At 49.0% G+C, this 22,209-nt stretch overlaps 1 protein-coding gene across 1 annotated transcript in view; it reads right to left on the bottom strand.

Moving 5' to 3' along the window:
• Window positions 1–21,646, bottom strand: part of LOC127191176 (potassium voltage-gated channel subfamily H member 1-like) — a 116,830-nt gene extending 95,184 nt beyond the window's left edge. Inside the window, exons 1-3 of the mRNA XM_051148382.1 lie at window positions 21,445–21,646; window positions 20,910–21,007; window positions 3,284–3,617 (exon numbers count right to left, since the gene is read on the bottom strand). Coding sequence (XP_051004339.1) covers window positions 3,284–3,617; window positions 20,910–21,007; window positions 21,445–21,646 — 634 coding nt within the window. The remainder of the gene's footprint in view (window positions 1–3,283; window positions 3,618–20,909; window positions 21,008–21,444) is intronic.
• Between the last annotated feature and the right edge of the window lie 563 nt (window positions 21,647–22,209).

The raw sequence follows: 22,209 nt of genomic DNA, 5'->3' as shown, positions 1-22,209 counted from the left end.
GTGTACTCATCCCAGGCTTCTGTCAGTCTGACCCACGTTAGATCAACAATCTAGGCAAGGGGCAAGGCTCACAGACAGTGCCAAGGCCAAGGGTGTGTGGAGGGCTGTGACTCACCCACCACTTGTCTGATTATGACTGTAGAAGGTAAAGTACAATGTGAGACAGAAGGTCCATGTTAGCCGCTCTCCCTGAGAGCACGCTGCAGGACGTACTCAACGTGCGCTGTAGACAGAGCTCTGCGTTACCTGCCCGAGCGCATGCTGTAAAATGTGCATGATGTTTGCTTTGTCTTTTCTCTCTTCTGAGCATGTTGCTCAAATACAGTTTTGTCTGTTGAGACTAATAAAAACTGGAGTTTGTGCTTTATTTACCTGTTAAAAGTGTTTGTAATTTTAACATTATATTTTAACGAAAGTGGTCTGAGGTGGATACTTGAAAAATCCAGGTTTTATTTGCACCTGACTCTAAAAGTGCCACTTTCCTACTTGAAGCAATGGGTATGAGGAAGTTCCGCACACATCCTCCCAGCTCCTGCCACCCACCCCGTGCCCATAACTTTAATAGGCAGTTCCCTACGGGTGTCACTTACAAAGACTAAAATGACAAGAGTAGAGACGGGGCCCCTTTTGGCTTGTACAAACTAGAAGATAAAGCCGAAAGTTAAAGAGGACAACAAGCCCAGGCAGGGTCAGGGGTCAGGCACGGGTCTTGTGAAGGAGACTCTGGACTTTATTCCTTTTGAAGAGACCACAGCCCTGGAGGGAAGGCAGTGGGCAGCCTCCAGCTCAGGGTCTCAGCTGAGAACATCTAAGCATTTCCCTTCCACTCATCAAACTGTTGGTTGAAGCTTTCCATGGCAACTCCAAGCACACAGAGACTAAAGCCACAATATTTAGCAATATAGTAGGTAGCCTGTGAAAACCAGCGTTGTACTAGGTGGCTTTGTGTGCAGAGCTCAGTGAGCAATTTTACCTGTCCCCTCCGACCAGACTGTGGGCACAGAGCCCGGGTGCTTGGGCCTGCAGAGTTGGCACATGGACAGTCACAGCCCAGTGGGAAACACACTGACCCTCAGAGCACCCAGGGCTCAAGCCTGGACCAAATATAAATTGCCTTTAACAACGTTACAACTACGCCCTTTAACAAATCAGTCACAGACCCTTCGAGGCTTCATCCCCTCCCGAGATTCTAACTTTATCTTACAATAAACATGGAAGGTCTTCAAAGTGCTAGTCTGAGAAGTTGAAATAGCAAATATAAGACAATTTCTGCACTGAAAAAAATGTTCTTATATAGTGAAAATGTGGTGGTTTAAAGCCCACGTTTGCACATTACAGCTCATACATAAACCTGGCGGTACTCTGGCCCCTGTAAACAGTCAGAGGAGAGGTCTTCCCAACTCTCCCGAAGAGGATCCAGGGATGAGCACTGAGTCGGTGTCAGTCCAGAGCTCAGTGGAGATGGTAAGAGCAGGCGGTCAGGGCCAGGAGGATCCGGCTCACAGGCCAAGAGTCCTCCCACGCCTTCACCCTGGCTTGTTGTTTTAGTTAAAACAGATCTTTGGTCTTCTGTTTTCTCACCTACTGAATGGAGGTGAACCGCTCATGTCTCTACAGGTTACAGGAGGAAGGACTGCAAATACTGTGGAGGCGGGAAGCAGTCACCTGACAGGAGCTAAGTTCACTATTGATTCCATTTATACGCACAACACACACAGACAACACACACACACCAAGACTTGCAATGTGGTACAAGAGCAAGCAGGCAAAGACCATATCCCAGGGAAACAAAAGCAAGGAACTGGGCACTGGTAAAGATGGCCGCCTCTGTGTTGCCATAGTAACAAGGAGCCTTGACACACTCGAGCATAAGCTCCCACTGCCAGGAGGCTCTCTCACTATTCTCCCTCCCCGCAAGTAACTATGAACTCCAAGAACGTAAGGCCTTGCCTCCCATCTGAGCACAGGCAGATGAACCATACAGGGGGATGGGTGGGCCAGGGACGGAGCCAGGGTTCACTCCCATGGGACCCGCTGAGCAGTAAGCTCTCAGCAAGAGCATGCTTGCTACAGCTTGCTGTTGGTGTCTCTCCAAAGCGCATGCTTTGACTTAATCCCCTGTGCAGAGGAATTAAGATGGGAACCCTCTCAGGCGTAAGTGGGTCCCGGCGATTCTGTCCTTGTGACTGGAAGCAGTTCCCGTAATAAGAGCCTGAGAAAGTCCCTGTCTTTTGCCCTTCCGGCATGTATGAGCATGGCAGCAAGATTTCTCATCTTCTAGAACTGTGGGAAGTTATCCAGACCACGGAATTTCATTTCAGCAGCTCAAACGGACTAATGAGGTACTTCACTGGAGCCAGCTGTAAGGACCAGACTGTCCTTCCTGGGGGTCAGGGTCAGGGCAGGCAGTCCACTATATCAGAGGCATGAGGATAGCAATAGCTGAGCCTCAGACCATTTCAGGTAAAAATCACCAAACTCTCTCGGATGAACATCCACCCGCAGGGACCACTCCTGAAGACCAGAGTGAAAGTACAGCCAAGATGAACATCAGAGGCTCCACAGGTTGTGGGACAGGAAAGGAGACTCTCAGGGAAGTACATGCTGTCTGTGGCGCTAAGTATGCTGTAAAGGGCACTCAAAGCTATTTGGGACTTGGCTTCCTTGAGTCTCCTTGAGGATCGTGGACTCTGGTGCCCAGACTCAGAACTACTTCTCTCTGAAGGACAGAACCTCACTCCCCACTTAACAAAAGAGCATCAAGTTGGCAGAGTGCCAGGCCTGCCTCTCACAGGCCAACAGAGACCTGTGATCCAGTTAAACAGGACCACACTCAACTCCTGTGTACCTCCACAAAGTGAGCGCTCCCGGGAGCGGCTTGCCTCCCAGGTGACATCAGGCCCTATTAGGACTGACCGGTGCTCTGCCCAGCTGCCCAGTAGCTGCCCTTTCACGTGCCCATTAATGTCGCCCTCTTCCAGTCTATCCTCAACAAAGCGGCCAGAGTGGTTGTGTAAACATCATCACCAAGACGCTCTGAATCCCTACCATGACCCAGACGTCTCCAATCTGTCCCTTTCTTATCTTTCAACCTCCTCCTCCCATTCAGTATCCTAGCTGTCTCCTGAAGGTGCTCTTGCTTTGCAGCTACAGGCTGCACAGGAAGACCCTCCCCACAAATAGTCACATCTCTTCCGTCTTTGTTCAGGTGCAGCTTTTCAAAGGGCACATAACATCCACCCCACACCCAACACCTGCTTCTGACATTTTCAGCTTCTTTTACCAAACTCTATGGTAGTGCATGCCTGCAGCCCGACACAAGCGCTGGCTGTGGTAGTGCGTGCCTGCAGGCCGACACAAGCACTAGCTGTGGTAGTGCGTGCCTGCAGGCGGACACAAGCGCTGGCTATGGTAGTGCGTGCCTGCAGGCGGACACAAGCGCTGGCTATGGTAGTGCGTGCCTGCAGCCCGACACAAGCACTAGCTGTGGTAGTGCGTGCCTGCAGCCCGACACAAGCACTAGCTGTGGTAGTGCGTGCCTGCAGCCCGACACAAGCACTAGCTGTGGTAGTGCGTGCCTGCAGGCGGACACAAGCGCTGGCTATGGTAGTGCGTGCCTGCAGGCCGACACAAGCGCTGGCTATGGTAGCCCTACAGAAAAGATAGAAGCAGAGACAGAATCCCCAGAAGCTCATGGCCAGGTATCCTGTCCTACGTAATGTGGAGCAGGAGGCCTTGCCTGAAACCAGGTGGAAAGCAAGATCCTACACCTAAGGTTGCCCTCTGCCCTCCATGTGTGTGCCGTAGGGTCTGTGTGCCCACACACACACACTCATGATCACGCACATAATATAAACATGTATGTACACACAGAAAGAATGAGAGAGATTTTGTTTGTTTGTTTGTTTTATTTTTGTTTTTGTTGTTTTTGTTTTTGTTTTTTTAGCCAGGCATGGTGGCACATGCCTTTAATCCCAGCACTCAGGAGGCAGAGGCAGGTGGATTGCTGTGAGTTCAAGGCCTGCCTGGTCTACAAAGCAAGTCTAGGACAGCGAAGGCTACACAGAAAAACCCTGTCTTGAAAAACCAAAATAAATAAATAAATAAAAAGGAAGAAAGAAAGAAAGAAAGAAATTAATCACCTCCCAGATTCTTTCCATGGAACTTTCTCTTACACAGTCCAGGCCCTGGCGTATGCCCGCTGGCATGAGCCGCTCTCACCTTTGAGTACATCCCCGTCCACAGGCAGCTTATTCTCCACCTGATTCAAATACCACCTCCCATAAAAACTTTCCCTGGCCATGAGCAGGTGTCATCAAGAGCTCCTTTCTCAGGGGAGCCAGGAAAGCAAGGCGCTTTCCTGAGGGGGGGACCCAGCTGTGGCAAACATCTGGAGGGGGTGTTTCTTCCTACACTCAGAGCTCACCACCTGACCAACAAGCCTTGGTTGGGATGCAACAGTCCCATGACAAACACAGCTGGAGACCAGAGTTCACCTACTCACTGGGTGAAACACACTCGATTCACAGCTGAGCCCGAGAGAGAGGAAGAAGTCAGCTGCAGTACAAGGCATGAACGCCTGTAGTTCTAGCGCTGGAGAGCAGGAGGGAGAAGGATGAGGAGTTCAAGGTCATCCTCTGTGACAAAGCAGTCAAGGAGCAAAAGCAACAAAATGCATACAAAGGCACACCTGGAATGGTCTGGAAAGCCATGTGGCCAACATGAACGAGGCATGCAGCCCACAGTCCATGTGCAGAGACCCTCCTAACCCTCTCTTTATCTCTTCGGGAAACAGTCCTAACATACTTAATTCATGCTGTTTGCTTCCACCGGCTCCCTCGGGAGGTTTGAAGGTGTTGTTTCGAAAATATAAAGACATGAAATAAAATAGTAAAGCTGCCCACATGTGACCAGAGCTGGGATCTCAGGCCAGGGCGCCACACAGAACTCTGACTGGGGAGTATGCTCTGAAGCTAACCTTGCCTTTGGAGTTCTCAGACAGGAGCTCCTTAGAAGATGCTGGAGGGCTTTTTAATGCCTGCTAATTATGGCCTGTCAACTCGCTGTAAGCCTAAGTATTTAAGAAAACACTCCTTTACACCCTAAAGACACCCTACAAAAGCACAGGTCAATACCTTGTTTTGTGGTTTATCCAAGGAAAACACTGTTGCCAACTTCTGAGTCTTGTTTGTTTAAGTGTTTGAATTTACTCAAGCTGAGACAGGAGTTAGAAAAGGAGGCGTGAAATCTTCCCAGAGCAACCAGGCTGCTATGCAGAAAAAATTATGTCTAGACTTGATTTCACTGCCAGCTTTATATAAGTTCATGAACTGCTCTTCTGCCCAGAGGGTGTTTAAGTCAAATTTAAGATGGACAGAGAAAGAGTCTCGCAAGGCCAGCAGGGTCCTGCTGCCACACCACAGTAGCTGTGAGGGGAAAGCTGTCGACAGATGCAGCAGGTGTCCTGCACTGTAGCACAGTCAAGTAATATTCTCACAGGGGCCACCAGGACTCCCTGTTCCGGACCCTGCCCTTCCCAGCTCAACTGCTGGGAGACGGTCTCATCCTGTCCTTCCTGTGGTACCAACTAGGTGACTCTATCTCTTACAGGAGAGTCACAGCAGCCCCCCAGAGCACTCCGCAGTGATGGAAACACCATCTACCGACATAGAGCTGCCAGCTACATGCAGCTCGGCAGCCTCCGATGAGCTGAGAACGTCCTCTTAAGGTTTTATTCCGTTTTAATTGTTTCAAACAGCAGTGTGTGGCTTGTGGCTTTGGGAGGTTGAGGTTTGCAGACCTTTCTTACAACTCCTTTTCCCGGGAAACAACCCTTATTTCTCCAGTGTGGAAGCTTCTACAGATACCAAACCATAACCAAATCAGAGTCAATATCCTTTGCAGGATAAAACTTCTGGGCAAACAAGGTCTTTCAGAAATCACAGGTGACATTAATCAAAGTTAGATAAAATTTAATTCTTTATGTTTTACAGGGCATGACCAATTTTTTTCTTTTTCATTTAGCCCCAAAAGCCACTTGAGAGAAGGTTTCTGATACTCTTTGCAGTGAAATACTAGATTACACAGTAAACCAAATACCAGCAGGCCACAATAGCTGCCCTCTGTTAGGCAGCTGACTCAGGGCTGCTGCCTTCCCAGAGGACAGGCGTGTGCTCACCGAGCCTGATGCGTGAGGCTCAATCACATCGGATGCTATCATATTGCTGCTCGTCAGAGAGCCCGCTGCCGGGGCCTGAGTGCCTCAGCTTTGTCTCTCTCTTCTTCGTCCACATTGCTAACAAACTGTGAACAAGCCCTGGGACGCTCTACAGCAGGGCTGTTCTACTTACTTGTAAAGTGAATAATCAGCAGTAACAGAGCTGAGAAGGCCGATGTCATGTGTACAATCAGGCTTTCCCAGCAGGGCATAATCTGAACTTTACACAGAAAGAGCGCATCACAGGCCCGCTGCAGCTTAAAGGCATGCACCTCCTAAAGTTCCGTGGTATTAAACACTACTCCTCAAAGGATGTCATAGGGGCCCAGGCTTTGGTAGGTGGCTAAGCAAAGGGCACAAGGCCACCAGAAGCGGGTCAACGCCTGTGTTGGTTTAAATGAGAAATCTCTCCCATAGACTCACATATTTGAAGACTAGGCCCTCAGCTGGTGCCACTCTTTAGAGGGCTATGGAACATTTAGGAGCTTGTTAGAGGAGGTACACTGCTTTGTTGGGGATTTTGAGCATTTATAGCCTCATCCCACTTCTAGTGTTCTCTCTGCTTCCTGTGTGCTTCTGCAATGTGATCTCCCAGCTTCCTGCTCCGGTTGGCTGTTTGCAGCCATGCCTTCCTGTGTGTTACTGCGATGTGATCTCCCAGCTTCCTGCTCTGGTTGGCTGTTTGCAGCCATGCCTTCCTGTGTGCTCCTGCGATGTGACCTCCCAGCTTCCTGCTCCAGTTGGCTGTTCGTGGCCATGCCTTCCTGCCATGCATGATAGGCTCTTATCAAGACTCCAAATAAACTCCTCTCTAAGTTGCCATGGCGTTTCATCACAGACACAGGAAAGACTAATGCAACGCCCCTGTCGCCTGTGAACCAGGAAATGGGCCTATGCCAGATAATAAACATGTTGACACCTTGACCTTAGACTTTCCAATCTCCACACCTGTGAGAAATACATTTTTGTTGTTCAAAAGTTAACAAGTTTGTGGAACTTTAAAAAATTACAGCCCATACTCGCTAAGAAACCCACTTTGTGTGGCCAACAGAGAACACCCCTCTTTGATCCTTAAAATTGTAAGTTTCTAGGCAGGAACCGTGAAGCTTGCTAAAGACAAAGGGGGGACTGCACTGGCATAGCCCCCCCAACTGTCCACACAGAATACTTTCTGTTACCTCTAGTAAACAACCCTTTAATAAGAATAAGTGGCTCCCTGTTCACACACAAGCTGAGGTCTCTCTGATGCCTCAAAACCTCTTAGTTCTCTCGAAAAGTCTTTGAGCTCAGAGTTTAGCCCTTTATTCTTAAGACTAAATGTTATTTTAACATATCAATGAAAACACAAAGACTGTTAAACACATGTCCGCGTACCTGAACTCTATGAGGTGGAATTAAAATTTAACTGGAGCCCTGAACTGCATGAATTCAAGGGAAACATTTCATTTTGAACACTTGTCTTTTCAAAGAAATCTGGAGGGCGGAGCGTGAGTCCCTGTGGGTATGTGCACACGTGTGAGCTCGGGTCCTCATGCTGCAGTGTCAGGCACTTTACGGCTGAACTGCCCTCCCCACCTCATTTTCCAGGAAATCTGTGTCTACAGGATGAGCACCTTTGCTTTAGGGTCTTCACAGGTGACTGTCACTAGATGCACAAGCAGCTTGGCAATGGTAGACAAGACCCTAATAAAAAAGGGGAGAGCTACCCCCAGTGGCCTAGTAGAGGGGTTGCTGTGCCTGGCACCTAAGGGACAATGCTGTGACTGGTGGGGAAAAATAAAACTAATCCTTCATTTGCATGCCAGGTTTGCTGCAACTGACATATGCTCTGTGCAGCCTCTGCCCTGTGCTGCCTCTGCTGCCAACGCTCTATCAGGTTCCAAACAGGGCTTCTGAAGGTAGCGGCTACCCTGGGAAGAGGAAAGCAGTGGAAAAGGAACCAGATATGTTCTCGGAAGACCATAGGGCCAAAGAATAATAAAGATATTTAGATCATAAGAACAAAACCAGCCGGGCGTGGTGGCGCACACCTTTAATCCCAGCACTCGGGGAGGTAGAGGCAGGTGGATTGCTGTGAGTTTGAGGCCAGCCCAGCCTAGTCTGTGCAAACCTACACCTACCTGATGGGTAACAATCAGACCCCATGCAAAGCTACCTGGGCTAAGAGATCCTGTGAAAACCTGTGTTAATGGTCAGACCCTATGCAAATCTATCTGGGCTAAGAGTCAGACCCTGGGCAACCCCATCCTGTGCAATGGTACCTGTCATAACAGTCAGACCCGGTGCAAAATTGCATGTCCTAACAGGCTCTGTGCAAAGCAACATGTGGTAACAGTAAGGGAAACGGCATCGCACACTGAAGAGTGGAGATCCTATAATCAGTGCTTTTCAGAGCCCTGGAGGTGGGGATGGGACGGGGAAGATGGTAAGTGCACCTCGACTGTATGTGGGGCTTGTTGACGTGGCAGTGGGCAGGGTTCACAAGACGCTCAGGTCCCACTCACAGAGCAAAGGATAGGTTTGTACACAGACACATAAGTGAGACAGACAGACAGCGCCACTCCTGCCCATCTGATTTATTTTTTGAGCTGTGGTGTGAAAGTTGGAGGCATAATAAAGGCAAACAAGCCTGACAGGAAGTTATCTGAGGCCCCCAAAGTTGCCAGAGCACTTCAGCAGGGGTGGCACAGAGTCTAGTGAGATTCTGGAATGCAGACACCGTCCTGAGAACCGTGGAGCAGACCACAGCCATGCTGAGCAAACCCTGCCACGAACCTCGAGGGACTGAGAGGCTGAGTGAGCGAGGGCCCAGGGAAGCCTGAGCGGCTGCTGCAGCGGCCAGTAAACAGCATCGATGTTGTTGTCGCTGATGATGCAGATTTGCACAGATGCTTTTAAGCTGCCAAACAAATGTCTATTTTCTTATGAGTAAAATAGCCCTTTCAAGGCTACAGTGGGCAGCATCCCCCAAGAGCCACAGGAGAGAATGGCACTGTATGGAACTTGACCACAGTTTTAACACTCAATTTCATTTAGAAATATTGTTGTTGGTTTTCTTCTAACTTGAAAGACTGACTTTTAAAGAAAAAGTATTTTCACAGTGGAAGGACTTGCCTCAGCACTGTCCACTGGGTTCTACCTTCCTTGGCACAAATACAGAATTGTACACCTGCCTGCCTAAGGAGTCCTTTCTGGAATAAGGAAATGGCCCTGAGAAACTAAGAAGCGCTGAGAGCAGAAAGGGGTGTCCTTACACTGAGTGACTAGAAGGGGGTATCCTTACACTGAGTGACTAGAAGGGGGTGTCCTACGCTGACTGACTAGAAAGGGGTGTCCTACGCTGACTAGAAGGGGGTGTCCTTACACTGACTGACTAGAAGGGGGTGTCCTTACACTGACTGACTAGAAGGGGGTGTCCTACGCTGACTGACTAGAAGGGGGTGTCCTATGCTGACTGACTAGAAGGGGGTGTCCTATGCTGACTGACTAGAAGGGGGTGTCCTTACGCTGACTGACTAGAAGGGGGTGTCCTATGCTGACTGACTAGAAGGGGGTGTCCTATGCTGACTGACTAGAAGGGGGTGTCCTATGCTGACTGACTAGAAGGGGGTGTCCTTACGCTGACTGACTAGAAGGGGGTGTCCTTATGCTGACTGACTTTCCAGGAGCAGCTGATCATGTGTTTATTTTCTTATGAAACTGTGGATTAGAGACGAGTCCAAAAAACACACACTTCGGCTGTGAGTGAGGATAGTCCCCCTTCAGCCAAGGTGACATAAACCCTCAGGTAATGCTTCTGATGGTCTCTGTTGTTTTCTAAAGGTCATCCTAGATCTAAAAACCAAACACAATCCCAGACAGATGCCTGCTAGCCTCCGGCCTCCTGTTTCTTGTCTCTGAAGAGGTTGAATGGAGGGGCAGAGAAAGAAAGTGCATCCCACAGGGAGATCTTTTTTTTTTTTTTTCCCCCTTTTTTCTAAAACCTGAAGGCAGAGCCAAGACCACTGCTGCTCACTGCAGGCCGGACAAGGAGGGACTTCCCATGTGTGGTGCCTCTCACAGAGCAGAGGCTCTGGCCCGGTGCCCCATGGAAAGGGATGTGGACATGACCTCACGTCAGGCCCGGGAAGGGCCTCTGGGAGAGAGCTTGCTTCAAGTGCTCTTCCACAAGGGGTGGCTGGCTGCAAAGGTGAGTTCGGAATCTTCTCCCGTGATGGTGTAGGGCAAGCTGGATCTGAGCCCAGGGTGTTACAGAAAGGCCAGAAGCCAGCTCATGCTATCTCCTTACAGTAGAAAGCCAGGACAGACATGCCCTCAGGTCTCTCAAGTCACAGCTGCCTCCCCACCCTTAAAAAGCAAAAAACAAAACCAAACAACAAGAACAAAACAAAACAAAACAAAAAACCACCAAAAAACGACAGCAAGCTCTCCAGAACTACCAGCACAAATGCTGCAGTGTTCACACCGTGGCTGAGCACACTTCTCAGGCTACAGGTTTGGTCTGTGTGCAAGCACACACGTAAACACCAGACCAGCTGTCCTGGGAGTTTGGGTGGAAAAAAAAAAAGACCACCAGGCAGAAGCAGGCATCCTCATCTTCAAGTCTGTCCCTGCATATCACACAGATGGGCCAACAGGTGACAGGCACCAACCAAATGAGGCTGCTTCCTGTTAAACACCAGTGAAGGACTTCAGAGAGTCACCCACTTGGGAGTCATTGACCTCCCAAGCTCTCTCAGGCCAGGTTTATTACTTACACATTTCCTCTTTAGAAATAACCATGGTGGTTCAAGTCCATCTTGACACACTGGAGATCAGCCTTAAAGACCCTGCAGACCCAGTGACTCATACGCTCGGAGATGGTTCCTTCCAGCCACAAGCTCTGAGAATATTACGTGGGAGTAAAGGAATAAACAGGGACTGGGAATCCACTTTACCCAGTTACCATGAAGAGTGAGTGTCAGGATACGACTCCGGATGGGAAATGCCATCGTTTATCATGAGGTAATCGCTTTTACTAGAACGCGGCTGCACGACACACAGAGGTTCTTAAGAACACACAACATAACACGTATATGTTTCTCTTAACCACTCATGGCTGTTGCTTTTAGGAGCTGGGATGAGATGAGTAGAGGCAACAGGGCCACGAGGGTTCCAAATCCGGGCCCTGTGGTGGACAGCGTGAGCCTCAGGCCTGTACACCACGGCATGCTGAGGCAAGAGAGCTGCCCGCTGAGGAGCCTCCCTGTGGACACCCAAGACCAGTGAACTCTGACTTCGAGAAATTCCAGTGGGGTATCAGTCCTGGGGGATGTCAGCATCTGGAGGCATGTCAGGGGTGCGGTGCTGTCTTCAAACCCCGCAAACACCGTGGGAGGAATAAAGAAACTCATGCTGGACCACAGGGGGTGAGAGAACCCCAAACTTCCGAGAGCAGGGTTGGAAATAAGACTTAATAACAGGAGCTCCATTTCTAAACAAAAGCAAACTTTTCCTCAAACAAATAGCATTGGAGCCCAATGATGCCCTCTCAGCAAGCTCTGGCTGTAGACCTGGAACCAATCACACCATTCTGTGAATCTAACGCATCAGCAAAGGTCATCATCCTGTCTGCACTACACTCCTCCCCGGCTGCTTAACTAACAATGACACCAGGACACAGGAGCCCACTGCTTCCTCCTTCCTCCATCCCCACACAGCTCACCTAGATCTCAGCAACTCTATCAGCAGAAGACACTAAATGACACTTAGGGATAACACTACAGCACTCCACCTGTAGACAAAGAACCCTCACATTCTTCGGTCAGACATGATTTAAAAAAAAAATACCCCACATAAGTCAGCCAGAGGCACAAGGACTTAATGTGGGGATGAGGAAGAGAAGGTGGAGGAAGTCAGACTCCCCACAGGGCTGGACCACTCACCACCACCACCACTCGGTGATGATGAGGTTGTTAACCATGAGAAAACAAAAATACAGAAGAGTAGTGTGGGGGTAGAGGAGGTGGTGGTAAGGTTGGGAGGTAGATATGAGACTGTAGGGGCCTGGGGGAGTGTGACCATAATGCATCACATACATGTATGAAGTTATCTAGGCAGACATTAATTTTTTGAAAAGGTGGGTGGCTCCCAAAGATTGACATCTGAGGTTGACCTCTGACGCCACAACCCAATGCATACGCACAAATGTGTGCCTGTACACAGAAGAAAACACACATTCCCATCCCTGTGTGCACACACATGTGCGCGCGTGCGCGCGCACACACAGACACACACACACAGACACACACACACACACACACGATGTAGGGAAGAAGGGGGCAGAGATAAAAGGACAGAGAAAGAGAAAACGAGAGAGAACCAAAAGACAGATGGTGGCATCAGTCTCAGGACCACACCCATGTAGCGCACTGTCACTCTCTCTAGCTGCTAGAGATCAGGTTATTAGCTATTTGAGTCACATTTTGTTCTAGACTTAGTTCACTGTATTTTAAAGCTGACTCTACCAGAGGCAACGTGCCTCTCCTCGCTACCTCACAAATTCCCTACTATGGGGTAGCCAGCTGCCTGGCCTGAGTGAGCAGTGTCTGGCTCTTTAACAGGAAAGAAGTGGCCTATGGGACCAACATGCCTTGTCATCAGTCTACCAACTAGAATTATTTTTTTATTCCAGCAAATGTTAAGCTAGTAATACGTTGCAAAGAAGGGCCCCCGCAGAATGCATCAATCCCTTTCCACGCATTTACTGCCCTCAAGGATCTCCAGCAAGCCCAGTTACTACTTCCTTCTGCTACAGCTGGCTTTTTGTTTAAATTCAAAACAAAACAAAACACCCACTAGGACCAGGAGACGGCTCAGCAGGTAAGTACACATGCTGCCAAGCCTGACAGCTTGAGTTCCATCCCCAGGATCCACAAGGCCAGGAGAGACCTGACTCCTGCATGTTGTCCTCTGGTCTCTGTGTGCTGCTGTGGCACATGCTCCCCCAACAAACAAACAAACCAACCATAAGATGATAATTATAAAAACTGCAAGGGTAGGGAAGAAAACAGCTCTCTTAATAAGAGGTGACTTTGTGAAAATTCCTAACACTGGCCTGGCATAAAGCTGGCATTACAGTGGCTCCCTCCTCCCTCCCATCTCTAAGGATGTAGGCTGATTGTTGTTTCATTCACTTTATAAATACAATAAAAGGGGAAGGGAAGGGAAGCCTTGGAATGCATATGTGTTGTTCAACTTAGAGAAGAGTAGAAGTCACAGGGTCACCATTCATGGGGTCCCAGCGTCCTTACCTCTGATTCAACTCAACCACCACACTGGTGAAAGACTTGCATTCCAGAGTTAGGGCAGTCACAGAGAGGTGGGCATGCCTGGAGCCTACCCCGGGAGCTCACAATGCCACAGGAAACTCCCTACATGCTCACTGGAGGGATGCAGGGCAGAAGAGCAAGCAGCCTCCTGCTCCCCAGGACCAGAGCTTAATGAATACAATCATAATGAGACTAATCGGATTGTGTAAGTATTGCCAGTTAACCAACAGGTGTCCAATTACTCTGTGAACTCAGATTACGGCCTGTCTAATTACTGAAGGTGTACTCGCTAGCTTTATGTCAACTTGATACAAGCTGGAGCCATCAGAGAGGAGGGAGCCTCCATTGAGAAAAAAGCTTCCATAAGATCAGGCTGTAAAGCATTTTCTTAATTAGTGATCAATGGGGGAGGGTCCAGCCCATTGTGGGTGGGGCCATCCCTGGGCTGGTGGACCTGGGTTCTGTAAGAAAGCAGGCTGAGCAAGCCATGGAGAGCAAGTCAGTAAGCAGCACTGTTCTATGGCCTCTGCCTCAGCTCCTGCCTGCAGGTTCCTGCCCTGTTTGAGCTCCTGCCCTCACTGCTTTTGATGATGGGCTCTTACATGGACCTGTGAGTGATGTAAACCCTTTACCCCCCAATGCTTTGGCTGTGGTGCTTCCTCACAGCAATAGTAACCCTAGCTAAGTCACAAGGGGAAAGGCCTCAGCAAGTTACAACATTTCTTTCCTATGACTCATGGGAAGAGAGTCCCATCCCTCCCTTCATCTTTACATGAAATAAATGAGATTTAAAAGCAAAGAGAAAACTATCTCATTTATATGATCAGATCATCCAACTCAAAGCTAAGGCTGCTCAGGTCATGGCTGAAGAGCAGTGTAGTGACAACATGGAAGACCAGGTAATCCTACTGCAGGTCACATGACTAGTTAGGGACAGAGCTGCACTACCAGCATTACTACCTAACAAGAAATTATAGCTGGCAGTTGTGGCGCACACCTTTAATCCCAGCACTCAGGAGGCACAGGCAAGTGGATCTCAGTGAGTTCGAGGCCAGCCTGGGCTACTAAGCAAGTCCAGGACAGCCAGGGCTACACAGAGAAACCCAGTTGCCACCCCCCCACCCCCGCAAAGAAAAGAAAAGTAAAAGAAATTATAACCAGATTAAATTCCACTTTGCAGCCCTCCCACAGGGACCTAACTAAGTAAAATTTCCCTGCCATAATTCTTACAACATATGAGCTTGCTTTCTCTAGTTTTCTAGGTGGGTTTTTGTTTGGTTGGTTTGGTTTGGTTTGGTTTTTGGTTTTACTTTCTGGGTTCTTGTTGTTTATCTAATTCCCTGTCCAAATTAACATGAGCAAAACTAGACAGAATGCAGCCACTCCCTAGAAGACTGGAAAACAAGACAAGCTACACCCTGGGAGGCAAGTGTCTTTAAGAGGAACAAGGAAACGGCAGAGCCGGTTTGCCTAGACAGTCACCCAACACTCTCTATGACACTGGAGCATCGTCTTCAGCCTTCTGGCCCAATATATCTGGCAGACATATTGGTGAGGCAGGAACTATTGAGGACTTGCTTACCCTGTCTTGGCAGCGTTTGTCCGTGGACTCTGCCTGCATCCAAGCTTGCCCATTTTTAGGCAGAACTTTGAATGTGGCAGAAATGAGGACATTTTGCCCATTCCTAATTGTTTAGTGGTCCTTCTTGCTATATGTAGTTTATTTTGTGTGTGTGTGTGATAATATAAATGTACATGTAAAAGTAAAAATTTTTTAAATTTAAAAAAATAAAAAATAAAAATAAAATTACATTTTTGTCTTTAAAACTAAAAAAACAAACAAACAAAAAAAAAAAAAACAAAAAACAAAGAGGAGCAAGAGTCTCTTCTGGTTAATGAACCTCAAGAGAAATAGATGTTAATATGTGCTATTACTCAGTAGAGATGTTAGAAATATGTCAATAGGTCCTGAAGGATTTGCAAGGCAGCAAAACCAGTGCAGGTTGTAGGGTTGAACGTGAACCCTAACTTCAACCCAAGCTATGCAGGGTGCCCTGCAGATAGTGGCACCCGGGAACTGCTGGCTTATATCTATTGACAAGCCACCCCTGTCATTTTACAGCTTAGAAGGTGACTTGACTTAGAGAATGTGGGATGAGAGCCACACACATCCGCTGACGTTCGCAGTTCTGTAGTTGGCTGGCTGATCTCTCTGAACGTCTTAGTCCGTCCAAATCAATAAACACGCATTATGTGTGAGGTCAGCTATGTCAAGATACAACAGAACACGTAAGCGTCCACACAAGGTCGCCGGTACAATGAGGAGTCCAGGTGACCTGTCCACATACTGTCCCTTAGAGCACTGGCTTTCATGGCCTCATCATAATCCCTGCCGCTAATGATGTTTTTCCAAGGATAGAGGTTTTCAGCAAGTCATCTGAACCATGTTCTGTGCTCCCCTCATGATATGTATCGCATGGTCTTTCCATGTGAAAAGCTAACTAGGCTTTATGAGGTCCAAACATGACACCCAAGTCCATGATAACATGAGAGCTTACCATTTTTTCTACTTATATTTTCTCAGATAAAGCAGTGATTCTGTAATTGCGTATATAGGACATGCTTGCAGGTGTTACCAAGGTTACAAAGGCAGAAAGGTGAGCGTCTTGAACTTTGAACTTTGAGTCAGTCTGTAGCTGGGGAGATACATAGCTGCCATAGTGTAAGGCAGAGTGAAGTCACTGTGGGAAGACAGGTGTGAGCAACATGACACGGGCAATGGGAGATTCCCTCGTATAAAAGGACACTAACTTTTTAAAGATGTGGGCATTGAAAACCTGGCCTTGGATATGTTTGTGTGCATGCACTGTGCGTTCACATGTATGGAATCCTATGAACATGTTGCTGTGTGGCTACAATACAGACAGATCACAGGAACCCAGCAAAAGTTCCAGTCCATTTGGGTGAAAATTTGTCATGAAGTTGAGCATGAGAGCTCATGCCTATTATCCCAGCACTTGAAAGGCTGAGGCAGGAGAATTTCTGAATTCAAAACCAGTCTAGGCTACATAGTGAGTTCCATGTGCCCTCCTGGGCTACAGAGCAATGTTCTGCCAGAAAATACAAATACTGCTGCTGCTACTATTACTATCATCATCATCATCATCATTTCCCTAAGAACTCATTCGTAGTACTACAACTTCCAGGAGGATTTGCGTATTTGTCCACGTATGGCTTCAAACCATGAGCCTCCTGGTCTAGCAGCATTCCTGACAGAAGTTCAGTGTATAAACAAAGGCCCGCTGGGTACAGGGAGGGAAGCGCACGCTCTCTGAACTGCTGCCGCACACCCAGGAGCCAGAGTGGACACTGTAATAGGAAGATCCTAGCCCCCTTTGTTTGTGTCTGCGACTCACAGCCATGACCCCAGGGAGCACCCGGCTGACCATAACACAGACAGGTGGAGGAGCAGCGTGCTGCACGAGACTTAAAAAGCTTCAGGGAGTTGGAGAAGGGACTGCCGGGAGGAAAGCAAAGCTGTAAGGCTCTGTCTCAGGAAGACAGGCATCCAGGAAAGGAGGCAAGTCACAGGAGAAAGAAGGAAAGCCAACTGAGACACTGACCATGAAATGAGAGAGAGAGAGAGAGAGAGAGAGAGAGAGAGAGAGAGAGAGAGAGAGAGAGAGAGAGAACAACCAACTTCCCCAAGTTTCCTCTGATTCTACATGTGTGTCTGAGCACTCACGCATGTGTGTACACACACACACACACACACACACACACACACACACACACACACACCAAAAAATAAAGCCTTCAACTCCACACTGGATATAGAACCTGAGACTAACTTCTGGGTCCCAAGGGTCCAGAGACAGGGTGACCATCACTCTGTCCACAGCTCTTCTCACTCAGCCTTGGCAGACCGGTGGCTTCTCAGCAGCTCTGGGGATCCAGCTCAGGCCTGTAGTAGCAGCCGCAGCAGCCAGCCAAGAGGCAGAAAAACGCCATGATAACATGATTTGCAAAGAGTGAGGGATGCAAGAGAGGCCCTCATTAGACTGGCCTTGTCTGCCAGCATCCTGGGAAATGAAAAGCCCACATCTGAGATTCATTCCAGAAGTCTCTGCCATCTCTTTCAAAAATCCATTGGCCTCCAAGCCCCATGTTCAGCATCCCTCCTTCCATTCACTGGTGCCATTTAAGAACCGGCCGCATGTCCACAGCTCTCTGCTTCTAGTACCTGACAAGCCAGTGTTGCTCACCTAGAGTACTGTTCAAATCAGTCTCAGGCCACATGTCTCCCGAAAACAGAACCATGCTCTGATCTGAGACGCAGGAAAGGTGGGCCGTGTCAGTCTTCTACTGCTCAGATCACTGCCAGCCCTCGGGCAGCTATGACCCCTGACCCCTGACCCCTGACTCACAGAGGACGATGCACTCTTCTCTCTCATGTTTTCCTTGCTCTAATGTAGCCAAGGTCCTTACTGAACACTTTCTAATCTTAAGCCAAAGATATATCAGTAATAACCAAAGGATCTGCTTCTATCAAGCCAAGAAATACAGATTCTCAAAGTCAAAGGCAGAAACACTGTAGATCCACTTGAGCACCAGACTTGGGATCCAGGCCCTGGAGGCACGAGTACCCACAATGCTGGCAGACTAGAGCCCTAGCCATCCTTCTCACCACAGGGAACGTTGGGCTATGTTATATCCCTGGTCTGCAGTTCCCTCAATTAGGGATGGCAAATATCTACTCAAAAACCTAGAAGTAGTATTGAAGGACTCCTGCTATGTAGGAGTCATGCTAAAGACTGAGGGTCCTGAAGTCACCCACAGCCTCTGCCCTTGTACAATTTAAGATGTCCACCCTGAAATATGTGAGTATGCACTTACAAATGAGAAGTCTTGAAGGGTCAGGAACAGTGAGCTCAGAAAGGAACCGGGAACATGTCTCTAGGGGATATATATACATATCACAGGGGAGGAAAAGACAGCCAAAGAGTCAGTGGAGGGGCAAAGTCTCAGCTGAAGGGGTGATGCTGGCAAAGGCTCAGAGAGAGGAAGAGCGTAGCAGACTCTGGATAGCAGTTTAGGTATCTGGGGCTGAGGATTCGGGGAACAAGAAGAGATGCTGGGAGGGAAGGCTGGGGCGATCAGCGGAATGGGGAACCCTATGTTGTACTCAGCTACCATACGCTCTGGTTTTATGCTGGCTAGCTATTAAGGAGTTGTTGGCCCAACAGAACAAAATTCAGTTTGATCCTGGCTAGTTTTATGTCAACTTGACACAGCCAAAGAGGGGAGAGAACCTCAATTGAGAAAATGCCTCCATAAGACCAGGCTGTAGACAGCCTGTAGAGCATTTTATTAGTGGTTCATGGGGGCGGGTACCTAGCCCATTGGGATGGTCCCATCCCTGGCCTGTAGTCCTGGACGAGCAAGGCTGAGCAAGCCATGGGGAGCGAGCTAGTAAGTAGCACCCCTCCACCGCCTCTGCATCAGCTCCTTCCTCCAGGTTCCCGCCCTGACTTCCTTCAGTGATGGACTGTATGTGGAAGTGTAAGCCAAATAGACTCTTCCCTCCCCAGCTTGCTTTTGGTCATGGTGTTTCATCACAGCAATAGTCACCAGTCACCCTGACTAGGACAGTTTACAATCCAAGTGACCTCTGAGAACTTAGCTATTTCCTGCCCCACAAATTGCTTAAGAAATCTTCATCCTTGGTGGACTGCATAATTGACAGAACATTTCCAGAAAGTGACACCCTCAGAGTCACCACCCACAGTAAGAATGTGCCACTTAGATGCTGCTCCGGTAAACCACGCTGAGCCTACAGAAGCAAGGAGGGCCTCGACGGCCATAGTGTTCTACAGGTGGCAGGCGGAGATCCCAACAAACACTGGCCTGACTCATCAAGAAAAGACCAGCATGTCTTAGGTATTAGAAAGCCACAGCCAAGGGCAATTTAGAAGTCCCAGGCACAAGTATGCCATCAATTTATGCTGGAAAGAATTTGGTCCACCGCTGCATCCCTGGCTGGCTTCCTGTCTTTCTTTATTCCAACGGTTCAACAATCCAACTATAACAGGGAATTGCATCAGGAACCAAGCACTTAGGATAAAGACAATGAGAAATGGCAGACTAAGCCACTGAAATGTCCATCCTCCCACCTTTGAGAACTGTCATGGGAAGGGGAGGGATTTGGAGAGAGATAGGGACATACTAAACTCCAGTGCTGCTGCTCCTGGCTGTGAGTCTCAGTTCCCTTTCTGTCAAACAGAGATAACACCAATCTCTCAGGGCCTTTGTGGCTTAAAGAGATGGAGCCCAAAGTAAAGGACAAAAAGCAAACAAAAGCAAAAACAATGCCCCCACCTCCACACACCCACACACATAAAGACAAAAAGGCAGGTTTGGAAGGTGGCCCACACTTGGGAAAGTATGTTCTCACAGATTGGCCACTGAGACAGATGTTCAGAGAGCCAAAGCACCCCACAAGGCACCATCGGCTGTATTCCACCAGTGACCAAGACACCGGACTTCAAACCTGCAACCATGAGTGTCCTACAGGCATACCAGGGAGCTGTCTCTATTCTCCGAGGTCCACAGTGCTCTACAGAGACCAGCCCAGGCAGAACTGACTAGAGAAATGCCTGCCTTGAAGAGCCTACATGTTGAGACTGCCTTGGACCTGCTCATAGATCACAGACGCACAGCCTCCGGGAACTCTCAGGTCTTGTCAACACCTCAGCCTGCATCTTTCATGGCTGCTCTGGTCTTTCTGTTTAATATCCCCTCCAATGCTGAGCTAGGCAGGAGCCTCAGCAGCACACCTTCTGTAAGCAAAGGCCCCTACACTGAAAAGTGCTCGCTCTCTGTTTTCAACAACCAGGTGCCCCAGCAGCATGCCCTTGAACTCTGCAGATGACCTGGCCTCTCTCCTGACATGGAAAAAACCCACAGATGGTAGGATTCACAGAAGCTTGGGATCTGCATACATAGCACCCTCCTTGGGAGGGGGCAATGAGAGAGGCAGCTTGCCAGAGGCCCGAGGGCAGGCCATGACTGGAACAGTACGCGCCGGAGGAGCGCTGGGAAGCCCATTGTTAGGAAGCAAAGCTGGCTTACAAGAACCGCACAGAACATCTGCCTGTGTGCCCTCCGGTACCTACTGAGCCCTGCTCTCACATGCCCACAGCAGAGAGGAGCTTGGCTGGAACCTGCTCCCCTTGGCTACACAACAGAACAGCTGTCCTCAGCGATGAGCCAAGCTCTGCCCACTTGGCATGGGGTAGCAGGCTGGACAGGGAGGATACAGGGAGCAGGCACAGCTCAGGAGTAGAGAACTCAGTAGTCAGGCCCACTAGGGGGCTCCTCACCCTACTGTGGCCGACTTCCTCCTCTTGAACCAACACATGGAAATAGGGGAGGGAGAAGAGGAGGCGGGCACAGGTCCTGTGCTGTTGTCTGTCAGAACCTATGGTGGCCAATGGGACAGAGGGTAACTTTAGGGGTCTGGGCTGCTGCTTTGGTACCCAGATCCTCTTAGTGAGTACTGGGAGCAGGTGGAACGCTTGTACACCACTCCAAAGAGGCCAAGGCATTAGTCACTACTGATGCTGAAGAAGTCACTCCAACCAAAGTTGCTTAAAGCAAAAGGTGTTTTATTCGGGTCATGGATGGCCTGCCTCGGTGTCTGGGGCTTCAGCCGAAAACGCTCAAACATGGACTGACTTGACTCAAGTCACTCATAAGCTTGTTTTGTTTATTTGTGTGACTGGTGGTCGATTGTGACCTCAGCTATATGCTCAGGCAAATCTGGGTGCTCAGCACCCACACACGGCCACTGGGGATCTGAGAGCACACACCCCCAAGGGAGCCAGGCAGAAACTGTGTGACCCTTCCTGACGTCACCTTCCACACCATACAACACTACTTCGATCATGGTCACGTGGCCGCCAGACGCAAGGGCAGGAAATGGTGTCAAAGGCTCAAAGAGCATGCTGAATGGGAGAAAGTCAAAGCATCTCTGAAACACGGTCTGCTCCATCAGCAGAGTCCTCCCACAGGGCAGCCACTTCCCTATCCCCACGGCAGCCCTGCAAGAGACTGTCATCCCGTTTTGCACCTGGAGCCAAGCTCAGGGAGCTGAGGACTGGGCCGAGGTCAGCCTCAGAACACAGTAGTGTGACAAATCGGCCTGGGTTTCGAAGGCCCTTCCCACAGCATCCATTTGATGTACAGCTGTCTGCTAGGCAGCTTCTGCATGTCCTGTTTACACACTTGACACCCTGAGGACCAAACCCAGCTCCTCTGGGGCATGCTAGCCAAGCACTCTGCCTCTGGGGTACATTCTTGGGCCTTGAGTTTTAGGGGACAGAGCCTCATGTAGCTTGAGTTGGACTTGAACCCATAACCATCTTGTGTTCACCTCTGCCATGCCCTGGCTCGTCATGCCCTGGCTCTGAAGTCTTTTAATTAACTATAGTGTCTGCTGTCTCTCTCCAGCCTCAATCATCCTCTTAAGGTCTCAATTTCAATAAATGGAGATAGGAAGAGGGGTGTGTGTGTGTGTGTGTGTGTGTGTGTGTGTGTGTGTGTGTGTGTGTGTATGCACATGCATGCGCATATATGTGTGTGTGTGTCCAGTACAAACTGTACAAAAGGATAGAAACATTT

This window comes from Acomys russatus, chromosome 6, assembly GCF_903995435.1.
Source record: "Acomys russatus chromosome 6, mAcoRus1.1, whole genome shotgun sequence".
Taxonomy (NCBI): domain Eukaryota; kingdom Metazoa; phylum Chordata; class Mammalia; order Rodentia; family Muridae; genus Acomys; species Acomys russatus.
Note: the sequence above shows the minus strand (reverse complement) of the source record. Positions and strands in the feature narration are given on the sequence as shown.